Source organism: Hippopotamus amphibius, chromosome 15 (genome assembly GCF_030028045.1).
Source record: "Hippopotamus amphibius kiboko isolate mHipAmp2 chromosome 15, mHipAmp2.hap2, whole genome shotgun sequence".
NCBI lineage: Eukaryota > Metazoa > Chordata > Mammalia > Artiodactyla > Hippopotamidae > Hippopotamus > Hippopotamus amphibius.
The window spans coordinates 2355829-2375137 of record NC_080200.1 but is presented as its reverse complement, the minus strand read 5'-3'; the positions used below and the strand labels follow the sequence as shown (position 1 = coordinate 2375137).

Sequence of the window (19309 nt, the reverse complement as noted above, 5' to 3'; positions counted from 1 at the left end):
CTCAGGGTGGGGGTGGGGGGCAGGGGGAGGAGAGGAGGCCCTGAGAAGAGGCGGCAGTGACCCTGACCCTGACCCTGACGTCGGGCGTCACTAAGGAAACTTGGGCAGCCCCCGGCGGTCTGGCCCGCATGGTCCCAGGAGCACCCTTCTGGCCCCTCCTCTGGGCTCGGGGAACCCAGCCCCCTCCGCCCCTCCTGTGCCCCCTCCTCCCCTCCTGTGCCCCCTCCCGGACCAGCACAGTCCCCTGCACCTGGCGCGCCCCCCCCTTGCCCCCAGTCTCCTCCCAGCAACAGCCACCAGAGGGTGCCGGTGTCAGCACCTGAGTCAGGCCCTGCCCCTCCTCTGCTCACAGCCCCCCAGGGTCCCCTCTCCCTGGGGTAAAGGCCTTTGCAGCCCTCTTCCTTGGCTCCCCCAATGCTGCGTCCAAATTGCACCCTCTGCACTGCCTACCGCCCCGTGGCTTCCCCTCCCCGCACCACACATCTCAGTGTGTCCACCCCCACCCCCAGAACCCAAGCTCCCCAGGGCAGGGCTTCGCTCAAGGCCAAGCCCCCGTGGCGCGGAGCCTGACACACAGGTGCTCAGCGAACGTCTGTGGAATGCAGAGAACTGGACGCGCCAGGCAGAAGCCGACAGGGACAAGCCCCTCAGCGGTCCGCCCCCGTGGGGTCAGGGAAGCACGTGGACCCTCAGGAGCTCGCAGGCCCAGAGCAGGGAGCCCCACGGAACCCCACCGCTGAGCTGCACTGGTCACTGGGGACCGAGCCCGATCTGGGGCTGGGGGGGCTGGCCAGTGGGCGTGGCCTTCACACAGCCATCGCACCCCCCCATCAGGCTGGGTGATGTCCCTCAGAATTCATGTCCCCGCAGGACTTCGGGCTGTGGCGTTACGGGGACATAGGGCCTCTGCAGGTGTAACGAGCTGGCCTGCGGTCGTGCAGGAGTGGGACGGGCCCTAAACCCAAAGACGCGTCCTTACGAGATAAGACAGGAGAGACGGCCACGCGACGCGGAGACCCAGGGTCCTGGGCCTCGCAGCCTCCAGAGCTGGGACACCACAGATCCCTGCTGCTCGCAGGACGTGAACACGCTCCACGGCCCGTCAGCTCCGAGCTGGTTTCCACCCCCATCTTGCACGGGGGCGGGGGCGGGGGCGGGGTGGTCTCCGCTGGGGGCAGGAAGGATGCCGACCCCGCTCTCTATACCGGGCCCCCGGCCCCCCGCCCCCCGCGAGAAGCAAACCACGGGCAGGTGGGAAGCACCGACCCCTGCACCCCGGCCCCGGCCCCCGGCGGACACGCGAGGCTATCGTTCGTTATGGCTTTATTTCTGGTCGTCCGGCCGCGCCCCGCAAGCAGCCTGAGCGCCGACCTGTCCGCCGTCCTGACCACGCGCCCTGGGGAGGAAGGGCAGCCGCGCGGCGGCCACGGCCCGGCCACGGCTCGCACACGCGCGCGCGGGGGAGGGTGGGCCGGCCCGCGCCCGCCCCCCAGGCGGCCAGGCACTCGGTAAACAGTCTCTGGGGCAGACGGGCCGGCAGGCAGGGAGGAGAGGGAGGGACGAGGCAGAGGACCCCCACGCCTGCCCCCCCAAGGCCCGACGGATGGCCAGCCGCACCGCAGGCGCAGGCCCGAGGAGTCTGCTGCCTCCAGGGAGCGGTGGGCAGCGCGGCAGGGAGTCAGCCCTGCCGCCCCCTCCCCCCCCGCCCTCCAATCTGGAAGGTGCGCGAGCCCCCCCGTAGCCGGGGGACCCTGGCGCCCGCACGCAACACTTAACTCATTATATTGCTAGTGAATGGGTCCACCTGGGTCTCCCTGAGGTCAGTCCCAGCCCTGCTCCCCGTCCCCTCCCACCCCCGCTGAGCGGCTCGGGCCCCCAGGGACCTGGTCTGTGGGGCTCACGGGTCCCGGGAAGAGCTGCTCCCGAGCTCACGTCTCCCCCTGGGCATGGGGGCGCCCGCTCCCCCCGAGTGCATCCTCCTCCTGGCAGAGGAGGAGACCGAGGCCCAGGGAAAGGCGCATCGGGGCCGCCCCGCCGCCCGGGGGGCTCCGCAGGGGGACAGGCTGAGCGCGGAGCCCCAGAGGCCCGGGGCGGGGGCAGGAGGGGCGGGGGCAGTGAAGCAGGGTGAGCAGCGAGGGCCGATGGGGGAGGCTGCCGGGTGTTCAGGGCGCCAGCCGCCCGCGGGGGCTCAGGCGAGTCACGTCCCAGGGCCACCCCGAGCGGGCTCCCCTCGGCCCGGCTGGGGTGGGGGCACGAGGCTGTGCGGGAGGGGCCGGGACCCGGAGAGCCACAGGCGGCTCCGCCCTCTCCAGAGGGGAGGCAGGGCCGTCCCGGGGTTGCCAGGGGGCGTGGGGACAGCGCCGAGGTCAGGCGCAGAGCCAGCGCGCGGGTGGCCTGGCCCCGACTCCCTTGGCCTGCGACCGCCAGGTCCACGGTCAGCGTCACGGGCAGGCGTGAGGCGGAGGCTGTGCTGGGCCGCGTCATCTTTCCTGGAGCGGCTTATGTGCCCCGAGGGCCACGCGGCCGACGCCAGGGCCAGGGCTCATCCACGCGTTTGTCCCCGAGTCCAGGCCTGGCCTCAGACCTCGGCCAGCGCTCCTCCAAGGGCACTCGAAGGACAACAAAGAGAAAGAAGCCCCCAAGTCCTCCAGAGCAACACGGAAAAGCTCTGTAATTCAGGGTTTCGGCCGCCGAGGGGTGAGGCCCTGCCCTCCTGCCGGCACGGGGCGGCGGTCACTGCGTCTTGGCCTTCAGCAGTCTCTGAACTGTTTTGTACAGGAGGTCGAAGTGCTGGGGGCGGCGGGAGGGCTCCAGTGAGGTCGGGGCAACCCCACCAACAGGAAGGCAGGCCCGAGGGCCGCCCGAGGGGTCTTCCCCGAGGCCTCGCCGCGCCCCTCACCAGCCCCCTGCTCACCTGGACCGCCGTGTAGGCCATCCCGAGGTAGGCGCCGATGCACAGGGCCAGGAGCAGGTCGAAGACGGCCGGCTTGACCCTGGTGGGGGCGGGGGCGGCAGGGGCCGTCAGCCGGCTGCTCCCCGGCTGTGCCAAGGACCCAGTCCCCTGGGTAGAGACCCCGGGTGCTCACCTGTAGGCATTCATCACCTGCTTCAGCTGGTCATAGAAGACAAACTCAGGATCCCTGGCGAGAGAGCGCTTTCTCAGCAGGCTCAGTGGACAGCAGGACCACGGAGGTCCCACCAGCCCAGGAACATGGCAGGGAGGGCCACCCCAGCTGTGTGTCTGCACGAGGCTGCCACCATCCCTCTCGGGGAAGGACTGTCCCTTGCTCTGAACTAACGTCTTTCCTATTGCTTTCTGGGATGTCAACGTGTACTTCTCTTGGACATCCCTGGTGGTACAGTGGTTAAGAATCCACCTGCCAATGCAGGGGACACGGGTTCAAGCCCTGGTCCAGGAAGATCCCACATGCCACGGAGCAACGAAGCCTGTGAGCCACAACTACTGAGCCCATGTACCACGAGTAAAGTCCGCACAGCTAGAGCCTGTGCTGCACAACAAGAGAAGCCACCGCAACGAGAAGCCCATGCACCGCAATGAGGAGGAGCCCCCACTCGCTGCAACTCGGGAAGGCCCGTGTGCAGCAATGGAGACCCAACGCAGCCAATAAATAAATACAATGAATTTGTATATATTAAAAAAACCCCACAGATGCTGTCTCCTTTAAAAAAAAAAAGTACTCTCTAAAAACAAAGTGTGGTAACCGTGGACATTTTCTGGTCTGGGAAGCGTTTCTGTAGAGAGAGAACCACAGCCTAGGAATCGGAGGCCCCAGCTCCATTACCGTGGGTTCGCTCTGAGCCTGTTTCTTCTGCTCAAGAGCTCCTCCTGCCTGTGGATCCCCCACACTCCCCTCCTCGCTCCTCACTCAGCCCAACCAGGGAGCTTGAGAGCGTCGAAGAGACAGAAGACAAAACCTAGGAGGCGTGCAGCGGGGAAGAGCAACCCGAGGGCAGGAGGGGACCTGGGGGACGGGTCCCCCGAGGCCACAGAGGGTGCGTGGGGGGTACAGGACCGCCAGATAGAGCATGGGCTTCAGGGACTTCCCTGGCGGTCCCACTGGAGGGGGCCCAGGTTCAACCCCTGGTCGGGGAGCTAAGATCCTGCAGGCCACACGATGTGGCCAAACAAACTAAAACCAAAATAAACACAGGGCTTTGCAGATAAAGAAACAAGCTCTCAGGATGAGGGGGTCCCAGACACTGATGCTGAGACAACCTGGGGTTCACCTGGAACTCATTTAACAGGGCGCCTGCGCGTCTCACTTATCGTGTTATTTTGCGCCCCATGTTTCTGTTTGCGCCACTGGCCCCGGGCGGACGGAGACCCTAGAAGAGCCCACCCGCTGGCTGGCTGGGGGGCTGGGGGGCTGGCTGGCTGGGGGGCTGGAGGGCTGGCCAGGGGCTGGCGCGCGGCCTCACCGCTTGTCGGCCTTGACGTGGTGCGGCTTGACCTCCTTCAGGTAGCGGCTGAGGTAGTGCTCCAGGGTGCTGAGGAACGTGCCGTCCTTGTCCACCAGCTGCGCGGCCCGCGGCTGCGTGGTCAGCCAGTCCATCACCGAGTCCAGCTGCTCCTGCTGGATCTGCTGCGGGGACGCGGCCGTGGTCACGGGACCCCTGCCCACCGCCCACCCTCGTGCCCGTCCACCCACCCACCCGGCCGTTACCATCTGCTCCGTGAAGACCGGCATGTCCGGGGGCGTCCCCTGCGAAGAGAGGGGGGCACGGGGCTGAGGCCAGACCTGCTGGTGGCCGGGCGGGGAGCTCTCCGGCGGGCGGGCAGGGGCTCACCTTCTCCGTCAGGTTGTAGATGACGCGGGTCAGGGCCTCGGCGATGAGCCTCGTGTTTCGGGTCAGGGTTTTCGAGTCAACCCGGGACCTTTGAGGACAGATTTTAAAAACAGACATACTCGGAACTGGCGTCACTTACGGTCACTGAACACCGAGAACGATCTCAGGCCAGATAAAGACCAGAAGAGTGACAGCCTCCCTGGCGGACGGGTGCCACCCCCCACGGCGGGCTCCTCTCTGGGCCAGGCCCGCCCCCTATGGGGCTGCCCCGGGCACCCAGACCGAGCCCGAGCCCTGCGGAGGCGCGTCCGCCTCAGTGACTGGATGGCTGCGGGCCTGTCTCCTCCCCTGGACCTTGGGGGAGGTCAAGACACCTGCCTCCACGGGCTCGCAAGGCGGAGCTGATGTAACGCCCTGCAGTGGGGACAACAGGGTCCCCCAATTCATGCCCACCCAGAACCCGGGAAAGGGACCCGATGTGGAAGCAGGGGCAGGTCTCCACAGACGTGACAGCTAGTTAAGATGTGGTCGCGGTGGAGTCGGAGGGCCCAAAATCTCACAGCTGGCGCTCCTATAAGGAGGGGAATTTGGACACAGGCACAGGGAGAGGCCACGTGACCACGGAGGTGGGGACAGTGGCGCGGCCACGAGCCCAGGGGCTCCGAGGCCTGCCGGCAACACGGGAGAGGAGCCTCAGAGGCCACACAGCCTGACCCCTGTGCGAGTGCGCGTGGGGTGGGAGCACCCAGGAGGCGGGTGGGGGGGCCGCTGGCTCTCCCTGCCCCCGCCTCCCCCACGAGTCTTCCTCCACCAAGCAGCACCCTTGTCCTGGCTCACGCCCCTGGGTTCCGGCGCCACCTCCTCCAGATGGCCCCCCCGGGCCCGGCGGCGGCGCTCACCGCACATCCATGATGCTGGTGCGCTGGCCGCCGCGGGGACTCTGCAGGCGGGACAGGGTGAAGGCGGGCAGCCGGCGGATGGCGAAGCGCTCGTGCTCCCAGGCCAGCATGTCCTCCGCCAGGTTGATCTTCTTGTGCACCATGGAGAAGCGCACCTCGGGGAACTGGTGGGCGGCCACCTGCGAGGGGCGCCATCAGGCTCCACCCGGCGCCTGCGGGCCACACCCCAGCCCCGCCCGTCTACGGAGGTGGCCCCCACGCCTGGTAGATCCCAAGTCCCCCCTGAGCCTCCTGCTGCCGGAACCCGGGCAGAAGCCCACCTGCCCCCCAGGAAACCCACCTCATGCTCAGGTAAGCCCCCATGTCCCAGCCTGGCCCCTGGCGCAGCGCCTACCGTCTCCAGCTCCCGCAGGAAGGCGTGCTGCAGCGTCCCCTCCCTGGGTGGCTTGGACACGTGCAGGTGCAGGCTGTCCCCCCGGCCCACAGTGTCCAGGCAGAGGACGAAGGCCACATTGTCCTGGAGCAGGCTGGAATCTGCGGGCAGTGAGGGCTGGTGGGCGGCGGTAGGGGGCGGTCCAGGGACCCGGACCCCACCCCAGCCACCCACCGGGGCCGCTCCGCTCACCTGTGTGGTCCAGGTTGTCTTCCAGCCAGCGCTTGGTGCCCTGGTAGTTAAACTTTCCTCCTCCAGAAGCGAAGAACAGGAGGTTGTACCTGGCGGGAGGAGGGGGTGACAGCGTGGACAGGTGAGAGTCCAGGCCTCCGACAAGGAGAAGGGGATCTCCCCCAAATACAAAACCCGACCAGCCCTGGGGGCAGGATCTCCCCATCCAGGCTCTGACATCAGGGAGCCCTGGGCGCTGAGATGCTGGGCCAGAAGCCCCCGAGTCGTGACGACCACAGATGTCCCCAGACATCACCCAGTGTCCCCTGGGGGCAGTTGCTCCCCGGGTGAAAAGCACGGCTTCAGAGGCTTCTCTGAGCTCTTAAAGCCAGGAGACACTGGGTGGACCAACCAGGGGATAGAAAGTGACTCAGCACCGCCTCCCTCGAGCAGGACTGAGCCGGGGTGTCATGAAGGACCCTGTCCCTGCGCCCCCCTACCCAGCCCCATCCATCCCACCATGGCCACGGTAGTCCTCATAGGAGAAAAGAGACACCCAGAGGAAGAGGAGACTGAGTGAGGGCGCAGCCGAGGACCTCCATCACTGCTGGAAACTGGCGGCAGGAAGGACCCTCCCCTGGGGTTTCAGGAGGGGGCAGGGCCCTGCGGACACCCTGATCTCACCCTCCCCCTGCCCGCCCCCCACCCCTGCAACGTGAGCGCCCCTGCAGCTCGCGCCGCCTGCGTGCGTGGGGACTGGCGCAGCAGCTGGGGGAGACTCGCGTGTCACTGGGCCCTTGCTGTCCCAGGGCAGCACGGTGAGCGGACGAGTGCCCCCTCGAGTGACTGGCCGTGCCCGGCACCGAGACGGGGAGATGCTAGTTTAAGCCACTGTTTCTCGGGTGTTTCTGCGTCTCTCAGCTGGAAGCATCCCAGCCCCCGGGGAGCAGGCACAGCCGGGCTTCCTGGGGGGGGATTCCCAGGGGTGGACCTGGGAGGAGCTGGGCTCAGTGGGCAGACACTGGGATTCCCGGGTCAGGACCAACCCGCCCCCGGCTACTGCCCCCGTCACTTACGCGGCGTGGGTGCGCTTGTAGGTGTAGAGCCTGGAGAAGAGGCGGGCGAGCTCCAGCAGCACGGAGATGCCGCTCCCGTTGGAGTCTGCACCGTGAGACAGCCACTGCGGGCAGGGAGAGGAGGCGGAGGTCACCCCACGTCCACGCGCAGCACCTCACGCCCCCACCCAGGCGCCTGCCCACCCTCAACTGCCCCGATCTTGCCTCTGGTCCATGTCTCCGGTGGAGCTGGGACCACTCCCCTCTGCTGCCCAAACCCCAGACCCCTCCGTGCACCCCTCCCCGCCCCACAGCAGCCTCTGTCCGGCCTCGGCATCTGCCCTGGGGCCCTCACGCCCCCACCCTGTGCGGGGCTCCCTCCAGCTGGACCACCAGCCTTCTGCTGCCCTCCACCACGCATCTGGGTCCTACAATCTATGGCGACATTCCCAACCAGGAACAACTGGTTCTTGGGGATAAAAAAATTGGGTTGTTTCCACGGGCTTGGGACCCTCCCACAATCAGGGTAGAAGCTGACACGCAGTGTGTGACAGCACTGACGCTCGTGGGGAGGGGTCAACACGGTGCTCAGTGAGGGAAGCCACACACGGAAGGACACACAGCGTGTGACTCCACGGGTGGGAAACGCCCAGAACAGGCAGAGCCACAGGCTCAGACAGTGGCTTCCTGGCTGTCAGGGAGGGGGTGGGGTGACTTGATGGGGACGGGGTTTATTTTGGGTGATGGAATGCTCTGGAAGTAGACAGCAGTGATGTCTACACAACTCTGTGAATTCACTAAAAACCTCTCAATTGTATGCTCTAAAAGCATGGATTTCATGTTACGGGAAGCACATCTCAAATATTTTAAAAAATTTCACAGGAACGGGAAAATTAGGACAAAGGTGTCTGAAGAGGCTCCGTGAGGATGGACAATGAAAAGGGTGAGAAGGCAGCTCTGCGCTGACGGCCCAGGGCCGGCCTTGGGGCCCCGGGTGGTCCTGGCGTCCTCAAGGACAGCCCTGGCCTCCCAGGTGGGGTGGCCCCCAAGGCACGGTCACGGACGCGCGCCAGGCTGCAGGCCCTCCCACCACCGTCTGGGGCAACTGGTTGTTGGTTCTCCAATGTGCACCTCCCACGCCACCGCGCGGGGGGCTCTGAGAGCACAGTCCCTGGGGGCCTGCAGCCAAGGGCCGCTCGCCAGGCCAGCCCCGGGGGCGTGTGGAACTGGACGTCGAGGGCTCCCTGTCCCGACACTGTCTGCGCACAGCCGGGGTCCACACAGACACCTGCCCTCCTCCTGGAGTCTGGGGTCTCGGCTGGGCAGAGGCACCTGCGTGACCGGCCCCCAGAGAGACCCCCGGTCTGGGTCCCATAAGCCTCCCTGGGGACCACACCTCACACGCGCTGTCCTGTCTCGCTTTGGAGGAGTGAAGCTCCACGATGACTCCCGCCCCGCAGGGTGTTCACGGGCCCCGAGGGAACGCCTACAGGGCCCCCAGCGAGGGCGCGGACGTACCGGGGCCACCCCGAAGGCGTCGTAGTGGGCCACGATGACGATGGTAGGCAGGTCCTCTCCGCCCAGCCCGGTCAGCCGCCCCTGCAGAGACACGGGCGTGAAGGGCCTGCCAGCCAGAGGCAGCGGCCACCCCCACCCGGGAGCAGTGTTCTCAGCTTTGCCGGCTGCAAACGGGGACCAGTGGGCGTGTCTGTGCGACAATAAAACTTTATTTTCAGAAACAGGCGGGGGCCAGACTTGGCCACTGGGAAACCAGGCCCACCCTTCAAAGGCCGAGCTCTGCTGACGGAAGACACGGCACAGTCATGACAGCCCAGGAGAATCTGGCAGGGGGTCGGGGTCCGGCGCCCTGGCCAGGGTCCTCCTGTGCAAATGGGCCCCCGCTCAAGTCCAACAGGGAACAGTCGGGAAAGACAACCTGTCGGGAGCACGGCCCGTGGGTGCCCGGCTGGGGCAGCACGTGCTGAGGGCCCGCGTCCCTGACTCTGGACAGAGGGCAGCTCTGCAAGGCCCAGCTGAGGCGTCCTTGTGGGGGAGGAGGACAAAACCGGTGCAGCCTTTGGGGGTGCGGGCGTGCGGCAAGACAACCCCACAACTGCCTGTGGAGCTGACCCTCGTGGGGAGCCTGGGAGCGGGGGACTGGTGCTTGCTCTGGCCTGGACGCCTGCCCACGCCCTCCCGCTGGGAGGTGAGAGGCTGGGCTCGTCCACATGTGGGTTTAATGGCCGCCCCGAGCTCTGCCCTCTCCCAGCTCAGCCAGAGGTTCCACGAGGGAAAGGGGCTCTCAGGGAGGCGGGCGTGGGGCGGCCAGGGCAAAGGCCCTGCGGTGGCACAAGGCGGGGGCAGGGAGGCGGTGTGGCTGGCGGGGCTGGGGGCCCCACCTCTCCACGGAGCAGGCGGAGGCCACCTGACCCGGTTTCCCAGCCAGAGGCTCCCTCTAGCCGGGCCGGGCGGTGCGGCGCCGGGCACTCACCTCCACGCTGGTGATGAGCCAGTCGCTCACGGCCTTGCTCTGCACCCCGCTGGTGACCATCTGGAAGCCGTTGGCGGTGGCGGTGTGGAGCAGCACTGAGGGCGGGGGCGGGAGGGTCAGGTGAGCCCCAGGGCTGCGCGACGGCGGCCTGGGGCTTCCAGGACCAGAGCAGGCATCCTCGCCACCCCAGCACCCCAGGCCCCAGGGGTTCGGTCTGAGCAAGCGCAGAACTGACCACACGGACTAGGACACAACCCAGTGACTGGACACAGGGAAGAACCTGGGTGTCCAGGATAAAAGCTGGTGAAACAGCCACCCGGACCCCACGCAGGCTGGCGGGGAGTGCATGTGCGCGCCCTTGCTCTGCAGGGCCGTCGGGGCCCATGCCAACATCACTGAGGCGCGTACACGACCTCTGACCCAGCTTCCCAAGGATCGCTTCAGCAGGGACCCAGAAACAGGAGTTTCCCGTCAGAAGGCCCGCGATCCTCCAGCCCAGCCCAAAAGCGGAGATGGCGTGAGAACCCAAAGTTTTGTAAAAATGAAAGTTCCACTCTCTCCTGAACCGAGGTGAGGTGGTGCCTGCCTGCTCCACGTGAGCCAGCGGTCCACCGTGGACGCCGCCTCTTCACCAGGGGCAGGGGCGGCCCTGAAACGCCCTTGAGCTCACCCTGTCTCAAGCCCCCCTGTTCTTCACACATTTACAAACACGATCGTGGCAACTCCCTGGCGGTCCCGTGGTTAGGACTCTGTGCTCTCACTGCCGAGGGCCCAGGTTCAATCCCTGCTCAGGGAACTAAGATCCCGCACGCCACGCAGTGTGGCCAAAAAACAAACAACAACAAAAACCACAATCGTGACGGGCACGGGAGGTGTCATCACTGGGGAGCTGGCAGGAGGCTGCCCCTCGGGAACTGTAGTACGTTTGCAACTTCTTCCAAATCTTAAGGTTATCCCCAAACAAACAGGCTGCTCCTAAGAAAGTGGTGTGATCCGGATCTCTGTTCTTATATCCTGTTTTTCCCACTAACCAATGTAACATAAGCACTTTCCCACACCACTAAAAAGTCTACCCCGATGTCATTTCTTAACAGCTGCATAATAGTCCAAGTAGCTGACTCCTCCTCCCTTCCGTTCTAACTAGAAATTTGGGTCTTCCCAAAACCTTGCTCTTGCGCTGCCACAATGCTGATGGCCACTGTCCAGACTTTAATCCAGGCCAGGGGGTGGCAAACGTTCTCTGTAAAGCTCTCGAGAGTCGAAATTTTCAGCTCTGTGGACCAGACGGTCTGTTACAGCCACACGACGCTGCAGCTACAGCCTGAAAGCTGCCACAGCTGCGTGTAACGCTGGCTGTGTGCCGAGAAAACGTTACACGCACACGCCGCCGAGGGCCACAGCCTGCCACCCCCCGGGCTAGCGTCCACGCAGCTAATAATCTGGCCAGGAGGAACGACCCTTCCTTCACAGCTTAAATACGTATTGACAAACTGCCTCCCTGAGAAGCTGGGCGAGTCCACCGTGTGGACAAACCTGCCAGCCTCACCCACCCCCGCCGGCTCTGCGGACCGTCTTCCTTCTCCTACACCTGCGATTTGATCCTTCTGGCTGATTTCTTTGCCTACTTTTGCTCGTTCACTCTGCGCAGTGGTCCCCGGAGAGGTGAAACCGCAGAGCTCCCGGCCACCAAGGGCACTGCGGCGTCCCCCAGCGCACCCACCGGTGGGAGGAAACCTGTCATCCAAGAGGGCTGCTCACCCGCCCTGACCTACGCGAGCAAGATGGTGACACCAGCAATTTACTCGGCAGGTGGAAGGGACACAGAAAACCGGAGATGCCCGTCTTCCATTAACCATCCGGAGGCTGAAGACAGGCAACACCTCCCTCCAAGTGAGGGGATCTCACACTTTTGCTGGCAGGGGAGCAGGTGGTGGGACGGGTCCGGCGCCTCCACTGTAGAGCATGAGGGACGGACGCCCCGCTCTCTGGCAGAGGGGGTCCCGGACACGGCGCCCCCCGCCCCGCCCCGCAGCCCGAGCCCACCTTCGGCGGCAGAGGCGGAGCCCTGGGAGGCGGACGCAGCCTGCGTCTGCTCGTAGATGGACAGCAGGGCGTCGTCCTCCACCGCGAAGTACACGGGGACGATGGTCTCCATGGCCAGCATCTCGGGCTCGATCTCCATGAATTGCTGCGGGAGAGACAGGCGTTCAGGCGGCTTCCGGCCGGGGGCCCCGGGGCTGGGCCGGGCCGCACGGAGCCGGCGGGGCGGGCCTCACCCGGATGACGTCCTGCGGCACCGCGGCCATGGCCCGCGGCAGGATGATGACCACGGCGCCGGCCGACTGGCGCAGGGCGCGCTGGTAGCGCTCGTACGAGAAGTCCAGCAGCCGCATGAGCACGCAGCGCCGGCTCAGCACGTCCGCGTCGATGGTGCGCGCCTCCGTGTTGAGCACCGCGTTCCGCGTGCCTGCGGGCAGGGGTCCCTCAGCGCGCCGCCCGGACCCCGCCTGCCCGCCCCAGCCCCAGGGGCCCGCGGGGCCTTCCCGAGAACCCAACGGACACTCAGACCCTTCTCCCCGGACCCCCCCGCCCCCCTCCTAGACCAGGTCCCCACCGCCAGGATGCGCGGGCGGCCCGCTGGGCTGGGCAAGGTGCTCCCCCCATCCCTGTGCCCCCGCCGCAGCTCAGGAGGCGGCCGGTGTCCCCCCAGGCCACCCATCCAGGAGGCAGGACCATCAGCAGGAGTGCGGGGGATCGGCACCCGGCCGGTCCTGCTCCCCAGCCCTTCTCCGGTGGGTTCCCCGCGGCCCCGGGACCCAATGCCGGGCCTTGTGCCCTGCCCAGGTCGTCAGGAGACCCCCAGCACAGCCCCCAGCACCCGCTCCAGGGTCCAGTCCCCAGCAGAGGGGGCCGCCAGGCCACAGGGCTGCCCCTCATGGTTCCCAATGCCCCGGGGCAAACCCCAACCCTGCCCTGGCGGACCTGAGCAGAGGCCCCCCCCGTACTGCCCTCTCCAGGCCAGGCCCCTCCCCTCCACGGCTCTAACCCGGCCTTGTCTGAGTCCCCGGAGGGCATCAGTACCGCCTTGTCTGAGTCCCCGGGGGGCATCAGTACCGCCTTGTCTGAGTCCCCGGGGGGCATCAGTACCGCACAGGGTGTTCACTTGATACCCAGTCCCCTAACCAGCCTGGGGGTTCCAGGGGCAGCAACCTCGTTCACCACACTGTAAACCCCGCATCGCCTGCAAACAGCCAGCCCAGCGGGCTCAGAACAGGGAATGAAGGACGCCCGGCCTCCCCAAGGTCCCTGGGGAAGGAACGTGCCAGGGTTTGTCCACCTCCTTCCACAGTCAGGGCCGCACTGTTCCCCGGGGGCTGTCCCGGGCACTGAGGGGTGTGGGGCAGCCTCCCCGGCCCCCCCTCCCCATGCCAGGAGTCCCCCAGTCATGGTAACCACAGATGACCCCAGACATGGCCTGGTGTCCCCTGGAGGCAGGGCCACCCGGGTTTTCCTCCTCTGGGAGCTCAAGAAAGACCCAGAGAATCAGGGAGGGAGAGAGAGGCTGCTTCCGGACTCGGACCCCGCCCCACTCACAAGCTTCTTCCAGGCAGCTGACCCCGCCCCACCTGAGCAGAAGGGAGAGGCTGCAAGGTCTGGGTGCACAGCCCTCAGCGGCGGGCCCTCGGGGCCAGCTGTCCCCCCTGGGCTGCTGGGCAAGGGCACTCAAGAAGGCCCCCAGAAGATGCTGCCGGAAATCCAGATTCTTAGGTCAGGCTGCCCAGGTGACAGAGGCACACGGCGAGTCCCAAACATCTCACACGCCCCAAGCTGACCCAGGACATGCCAAGGGAGCAAACAAACCCCTGCTGCACTGAGGGGCGCGGGGGGGGGGGGGGCACGTGGCCCTTAGCGCTTCCAGTTTGAGACCCCCACAGTGCGTGTCAAAATAACAACGCAGGGAAACAGGTCTGCTTCCCCGCGGGAGCCAGAGCGCGCTGCCCAGAGGTCGAGGCTGCTGGGCAAGGTGACCCCTGTGTCCTCAGGGATGCACCAGGCCCACATGAAGCCTCAGGCTTGGGGCCAGGAGCGAGGGCCCCCACCTCCGCTTTCCAGGAATGCACCATCGGGAGAAGGGTCGCTTTCTGCAGCTCATCCTGAGGGCGGGTCGGAGGGAGGGGCCCAGCAGAACACAAAAGGGACAGCATCCCAGGTGGGAAGGGGCAGGGCCGTCTCCTGGGCAGGGATCCGTGGCCCAGGAGCGAAGCTGGGCTGTGTGCCCCGGGCTGGCGGCTCCGCGCCTCTCCCTGCCCCTCCGAGGCCTCTCTGCTGCTTTAGGGCAACATGGAAGCCACAAAGGGCCTGGCAGGGCAGGGCGGCAAAGACCTTCAAGAGCCCTTGAAGCTCTGGGAATGCCGGGCAGGCCCCTCCCCTGCACCCCACCTGTCCGGCTGCAGCCTCCCAGGGGCCACAGCCTCCCGGGGCGGCTCGGATGTCACCTTGAGGTGGGGACACGGAGTGGCCTGTGGCGCCTACTGTGACCCACTTTCCAGAGGGAGGGAACGAGGCCAGAGAAGGGAGGGAGGGGGTGAGAACAGAGCCAGGTGGACGCCAGCCCCCCTACTGCCCCCAGAGGCTGAGCGTCCCAAGAGCAGAGACCATCTCTGCCGGTGAGAGGCTGAAGCCAGCATGGTCTCGGTCACCGCTGCGTCCAGGCGCTGGACACCTGGATGGAAGCCGCTCGTTCCTACTACGGGACCAGACCTGAACGGGGGCCGCAAACTTTTCTACCCAGGGCCCAGGGCCAGTCCTCTCTCCTTGACGGTGGCACTGGTCCTATGCAGCTCCAAGCCACCAACCAGTGGACGGGGCCGAGTGCCAATAAAACTTTATTTACAGCAAGGGGGGGGGAGGCCGCCCCCGAGCGGGTGCCCACATCCCCGCCCACCTCCCAGGGCCGTTTCTGCGGGGACCAAGCGGGATGGGCGCGAGTGGCCCAACCCAGGAAGGCCAGAGTCCATTCGGGGGGCGGGGGGGGGGGGTCACACCCGGGGGCCCGGCTCACACCCCAGCTCAAAGAGCACACACCTCCCCTTCCTGGCACCCTGCCCGCCTGTTTCTCAACAGGAGCGAACAGGAAGTTGGGAAAGGAGGCCCAGAGCAAGGGTTGCACCAGGAGGTGGGAGCCGAGGGTGTGCACGACGCTGGGGACACCGCAATCGGCCGTGACCCAGCAGACCAACCCCCAGAGGCTCCGCAACCAGCAGGGAGCCAGGGTCCCTCTGCCCCACTGGGCCTTCCCGCGGCCACTGGAGAACAGGCATCATCTCAGGCCCTCGGGGGCCTCCCCTCCGGCAACGGACACCCCCCAGCACCCACTATCCTGCCAGCATCTCCCCAGGCCGCAGCGGGCACCCCACATCCCTGCCAAAGGGGGATGCCACCTGGTGTGACCAGGGTGGGGGTGTAGATGGGCGAGCGGAGCTGACGGGTGGCCGCCCCGCCAGGCCCCTCCGTTCACCCCCGAGCCCACTTAGCGTTCGGGTTTCTCACCAGGAGCGACACAGATGGGGGCCGGGGAGGAGGGTATGTGGTGTGGGGGGAGACACTGGGTCAGAGAAAAGAACAAGAAGGAAACCAGGGTCGGGGCAGAGGACCCAGGGAATGGAGGGGGAGGAGGGCGGGGAGAAAGGAGAGAAGGTTCCCGAGGACCAGCGAGGAAGACGGTGCAGAGGGGCTCTGGGGTCAGGGCACGGGTCTGAGGCACCTGCCTGGGGTGTGGAGAGGGGGCCACACCTGCCAGCAGGCCAGAACGGAGCAGGCGGTGTGGGGCTCCGGGGCGTCCAGGCTGCCGGATCACAGCTGCCCAAGCGTCCGGAGTGGAGCTGGCTGGGGGAGCTTGCAGCAAGGCTCCCAGTGAGATGGGATGGGGGAGTGATGGGGTGAGGGGAGGACCGGCGCGTTGACCTGCAGAGTTCTAGGATCTGGGCCTGCTGGACTGCGGGATCCTCTAGCCACGAGTCGCAAGTGGCTATCCGAGCTTACTACAATTAAACGCCGAAAGTCGCTAAAGAACCCTTTCCGCTGTTGCACCAGCCACCTCTCAAAAGGCCACCTGTTACAGCACCGGCCGAGACCCTCTCTCCAGGGGGCGTGCTGACAACATGGACAAGCCACCCACACGTTAGGGGCTCCTGGTCTTCCACCCCACTTGTCAGGAGCCTCGGGCCTGGAGTCATCACTGTAACCGAGTTCTCCCCCTCGGCACTGCTGACAACCTGGCCCACGTCATCCTCTAGGAGAGGCCGTCCTGGGCGCTGTGGGTGGACGGCAGCACCCCTGGCCCCACCCCCGCAATGCCAGGAGCCTGCCAGTCATGACAGCCCAAAGCCATCGTTCAACGGCGCCTGGGTTCACAACCACTGCACTAAACAGAAACGACCCGACTCTGGGGTGAGGAGGAATCTGAGGGGAGTCTCCAGATACTGGGGATTCCCCAGGGCCTGGCAGTGACAGGGGGTCCAGGGGGCTCAGGCTGGGCCTGATGTTCCAAGAGAGGCTAGTCCAAGAGAACCAGGGCTCAGAGATGTGGGACCAGGGGGACCCTGACTTGCGGGGGCCTAAGACACCACGAAGGAAGAGAAACCAGAGGCCAGAAGGCTCTAGAATACCAGCTACAGCAAGGCTTGGGAAAGGGGGGGAAATTCAGAGTGACTTGGGCACTGAAGTCAAGACTTTGACAGATAAGGGGGCAGGGCTGGAGCATCCACCCCGGGCCTGAAATCCTGGGGAGGAGGGAGAAGGAGAAGGGGGGGCGGTCCCAGGAAGCCGAGGAGTGGGTATGCACCAAAGCGGGGAGCAAGACATGGGGTCCGAGAGATTTCAAGATCCCAAAGACAGGGCACTGAAGGATTAGCTGAGGAACCTGGCTCAGGAGCTGGGACCAGGGTGCAGCTGGGGAGACATGGGCCCTGACATGCGCCCAGGCTGGCGTCAGCGATCATAGCTTTCAAGCCCCTGAAGCGGGTGCAGAATTCGGGCACTAGACGAGGCACATCAGGGTGCCGAGGGCTGTGCAGGGCTGGCCGGCTCGGCCCGGCAGAACCGCGCTGGGAGGCTCCACTCCAAATGAACACGGCCCAAGGCTGGGGCTCTGTTCCAGCTGGGAATCAAAGAGAGAAGGGACCCAGGAGCCCAGGGGCCGGGGCAGCTTCGCCTCAGGGCGGGAGGAAGCTCCGCGTTCTGGAGCAGGTAGCCCTTGTCGGGGACGGGACCTGGGGGCTGTGGGAGCCAGCGCGGTGGGTCCCTGGGGCACTGGGCAGAGAGAGCAGGGGGCCTAACGTCGGTCCAGGTACCGAGGCGCGCACTTGCCTGGGGCTTGAGCAAGGGTCTGGCGGCCCAAGTGAGGTCTGCGGGCTGGACGCCCGCTGGACAGGCGGGACAGGCCGGTCCTGGGGCCCGGGGAGCAGAGGCCGAACCGAGGGAGGGAGCATCCCGGGCGGCACAGGCCTGGGCCCCGGGGAGGGGAGAGGCTGCGCGGGGCGTCAGGGGCCCAGCGGGGAGGCAGAGCCGGGGGAGGCCGGGAGCCCACGGGGAGGCCCGGGTCCACGCACCGTAGGGCTGCCCCTGCAGGTCGTACTGCTGCATGCGGTACACGGTGAACTCGTGCGCCGCGTCGGCGGCGGGCAGCGGCGGCGCCACGAGCAGCAGCACGGCGGGCAGGAAGACGATGAAGCCGAGCGGCAGGCACGACGCCTTCAGCATGTTCTCCAGCACCTCGCCCGCTTCCTCCAGCATCCTGGCCGGCGGCGGGGCCGCGCGGGGCGGCGACGGGGACGGGACGGCGGCGGCGGTGGCGGCGGCGGTTCCCGCGGACTCACCTCGGCATGGGTAGGCGCCGGGGTCCTGCGGGCGCCGCTCCGGGCAGCCCGCGCCCACTCCGGGGTCCTGCGGGCACCGCCGAGGGACGCCCGCCCGTCGCGCGGCCTGCTGGGAGTTGTAGTCCTCGCGGCGCGCGCGGAGCCACCTGGACGTTGTAGGCCGGCTCTGTTACGCCCTGATGGAGGAAGCTATAGTGGACCGTTTGAGTGAAGTTTCCCATGAACTCCAAGCCAGAAAATACGGAGACTTAAAAAAAAAAAAAAGACTATCAGCAGTGGAACTCACTGAAACCCTGTCTTTGCTGTGGGAGAAGGTGGGAGGGGTGAGAGGGTGCGCAGGCCGTGACCTTCCGACCCGGAAGAAACTTGGGTATAAGGAAGAGAGGCCTACCTGGTGCGCTAGGGCTCCTGGGAATTGTAGTCTCATTGAACAAGCATAAGGGATCATGGGAGCTGAAGTCTTCCTGGCAGAAGCCTGGGAAAAATCACTTAAAATTCCCAAGGAGTGTAGATGTTAAACTCCATGAGGGCAAAGACTTGTGTCTGCTTGTGCACTGATGTATTCCCCAAAACTAAACACAAGGCCTGGCACACAGTGGACGGTTTATATAATTTTTGGATAAATGAATGAAAGAAAATCAAGAAATCCTGACAGAAGGTTCGTAAAGGGATGTCGCAATGGACTATGGGACTTGTAGTCCGCAGCCTGGTGTGCCGCAGTTGGTGGTATAATTACTTATGCTTATTTGTATTTGGGATATACTCATACTGGAAAATTGTTCGTTCATCAGAAATTCAAATTTTTCTGGGTGTCCCAAATTTGTATTTTCTAATCTGGCCACCCTAAGAACGCAATTGTCTCAGTGTCAGGGACCTTACGGGCATTACTCAGTTACCCACACCCCTTGTACAGATGGGGGGACCTAGGCTACAGGGTGCAGAGCACATAGCCCTGGCCCCCAGGTTCTGATACCGTTACCTAAGGAAGTGGGCCTCCCTTCTGTCCCAAGTGAAAAGTGGCAGCTGTGTTGATTAACAGCGTGGGTTCAAGTCCCAGCTCCTCCACTTCCCAGCTGTGTGACCTTGGGCAAGTAGCTTCACCTCTCTGAGCCTCCGTTTCCTCCTCTGCCAAATATGATAATAAATAATCGAACACTCTTCCCTGGCTCCCCAGGGGTGTGTGAGGATTCCATAAGGTCCTCCATGTGAATGCACTTGGAAAGGATGAGGCATACATGAAGCACTCAATAAGTACTGGCATTACTAGAACGCACCAAGCTGGTGCAGCCTCAGAGCTGCTGCCTCTGCTGTTCCTGCAGAACACTGGCGGGCCCCCTGCTGCTTTCTGCATGGCTAGCTCCTTACCAAAATGATGCTGGACTTATCTTAGTTTGACGTTTGTCACCCTCACCAAACTGTGACCTTTCTGTGGGCAGGTGCCAGGTTGTTTATAGCTGCAACCCCAGTGCCCAGAATAGAACCTGATACACATTGGTTGAGTGAAAGAGTGAGTGAATTAAATGAGTCATGAACCCCAACACACCAGCCCCTCCCTCCGAGCTATGTCCCCTGCT

At 65.2% G+C, this 19309-nt stretch overlaps 1 protein-coding gene across 2 annotated transcripts; it reads right to left on the bottom strand.

Moving 5' to 3' along the window:
- Nucleotides 1-2643: 2643 nt before the first annotated feature.
- NCLN (nicalin) lies at nt 2644-17848 on the bottom strand. Of its 2 annotated transcripts, none has more exons than XM_057709881.1 (15): nt 17469-17848; nt 12135-12325; nt 11902-12046; nt 9859-9953; nt 8886-8966; nt 7389-7492; nt 6334-6422; nt 6103-6242; nt 5709-5887; nt 4810-4897; nt 4686-4724; nt 4441-4601; nt 3087-3140; nt 2915-2993; nt 2644-2790 (listed from the first exon to the last, which is right to left on the bottom strand). In XM_057709881.1, the coding sequence occupies exons 1-15, from the start codon at nt 17650-17652 to the stop codon at nt 2734-2736; spliced, it is 1686 nt and encodes a 561-aa protein (XP_057565864.1). In that variant the 5' UTR covers nt 17653-17848; the 3' UTR covers nt 2644-2733. The 2 variants fall into 2 exon arrangements, with proteins under 2 accessions (XP_057565864.1, XP_057565863.1); XM_057709880.1 differs by having other exon boundaries at nt 4441-4604; nt 17469-17815.
- Nucleotides 17849-19309: the final 1461 nt, after the last annotated feature.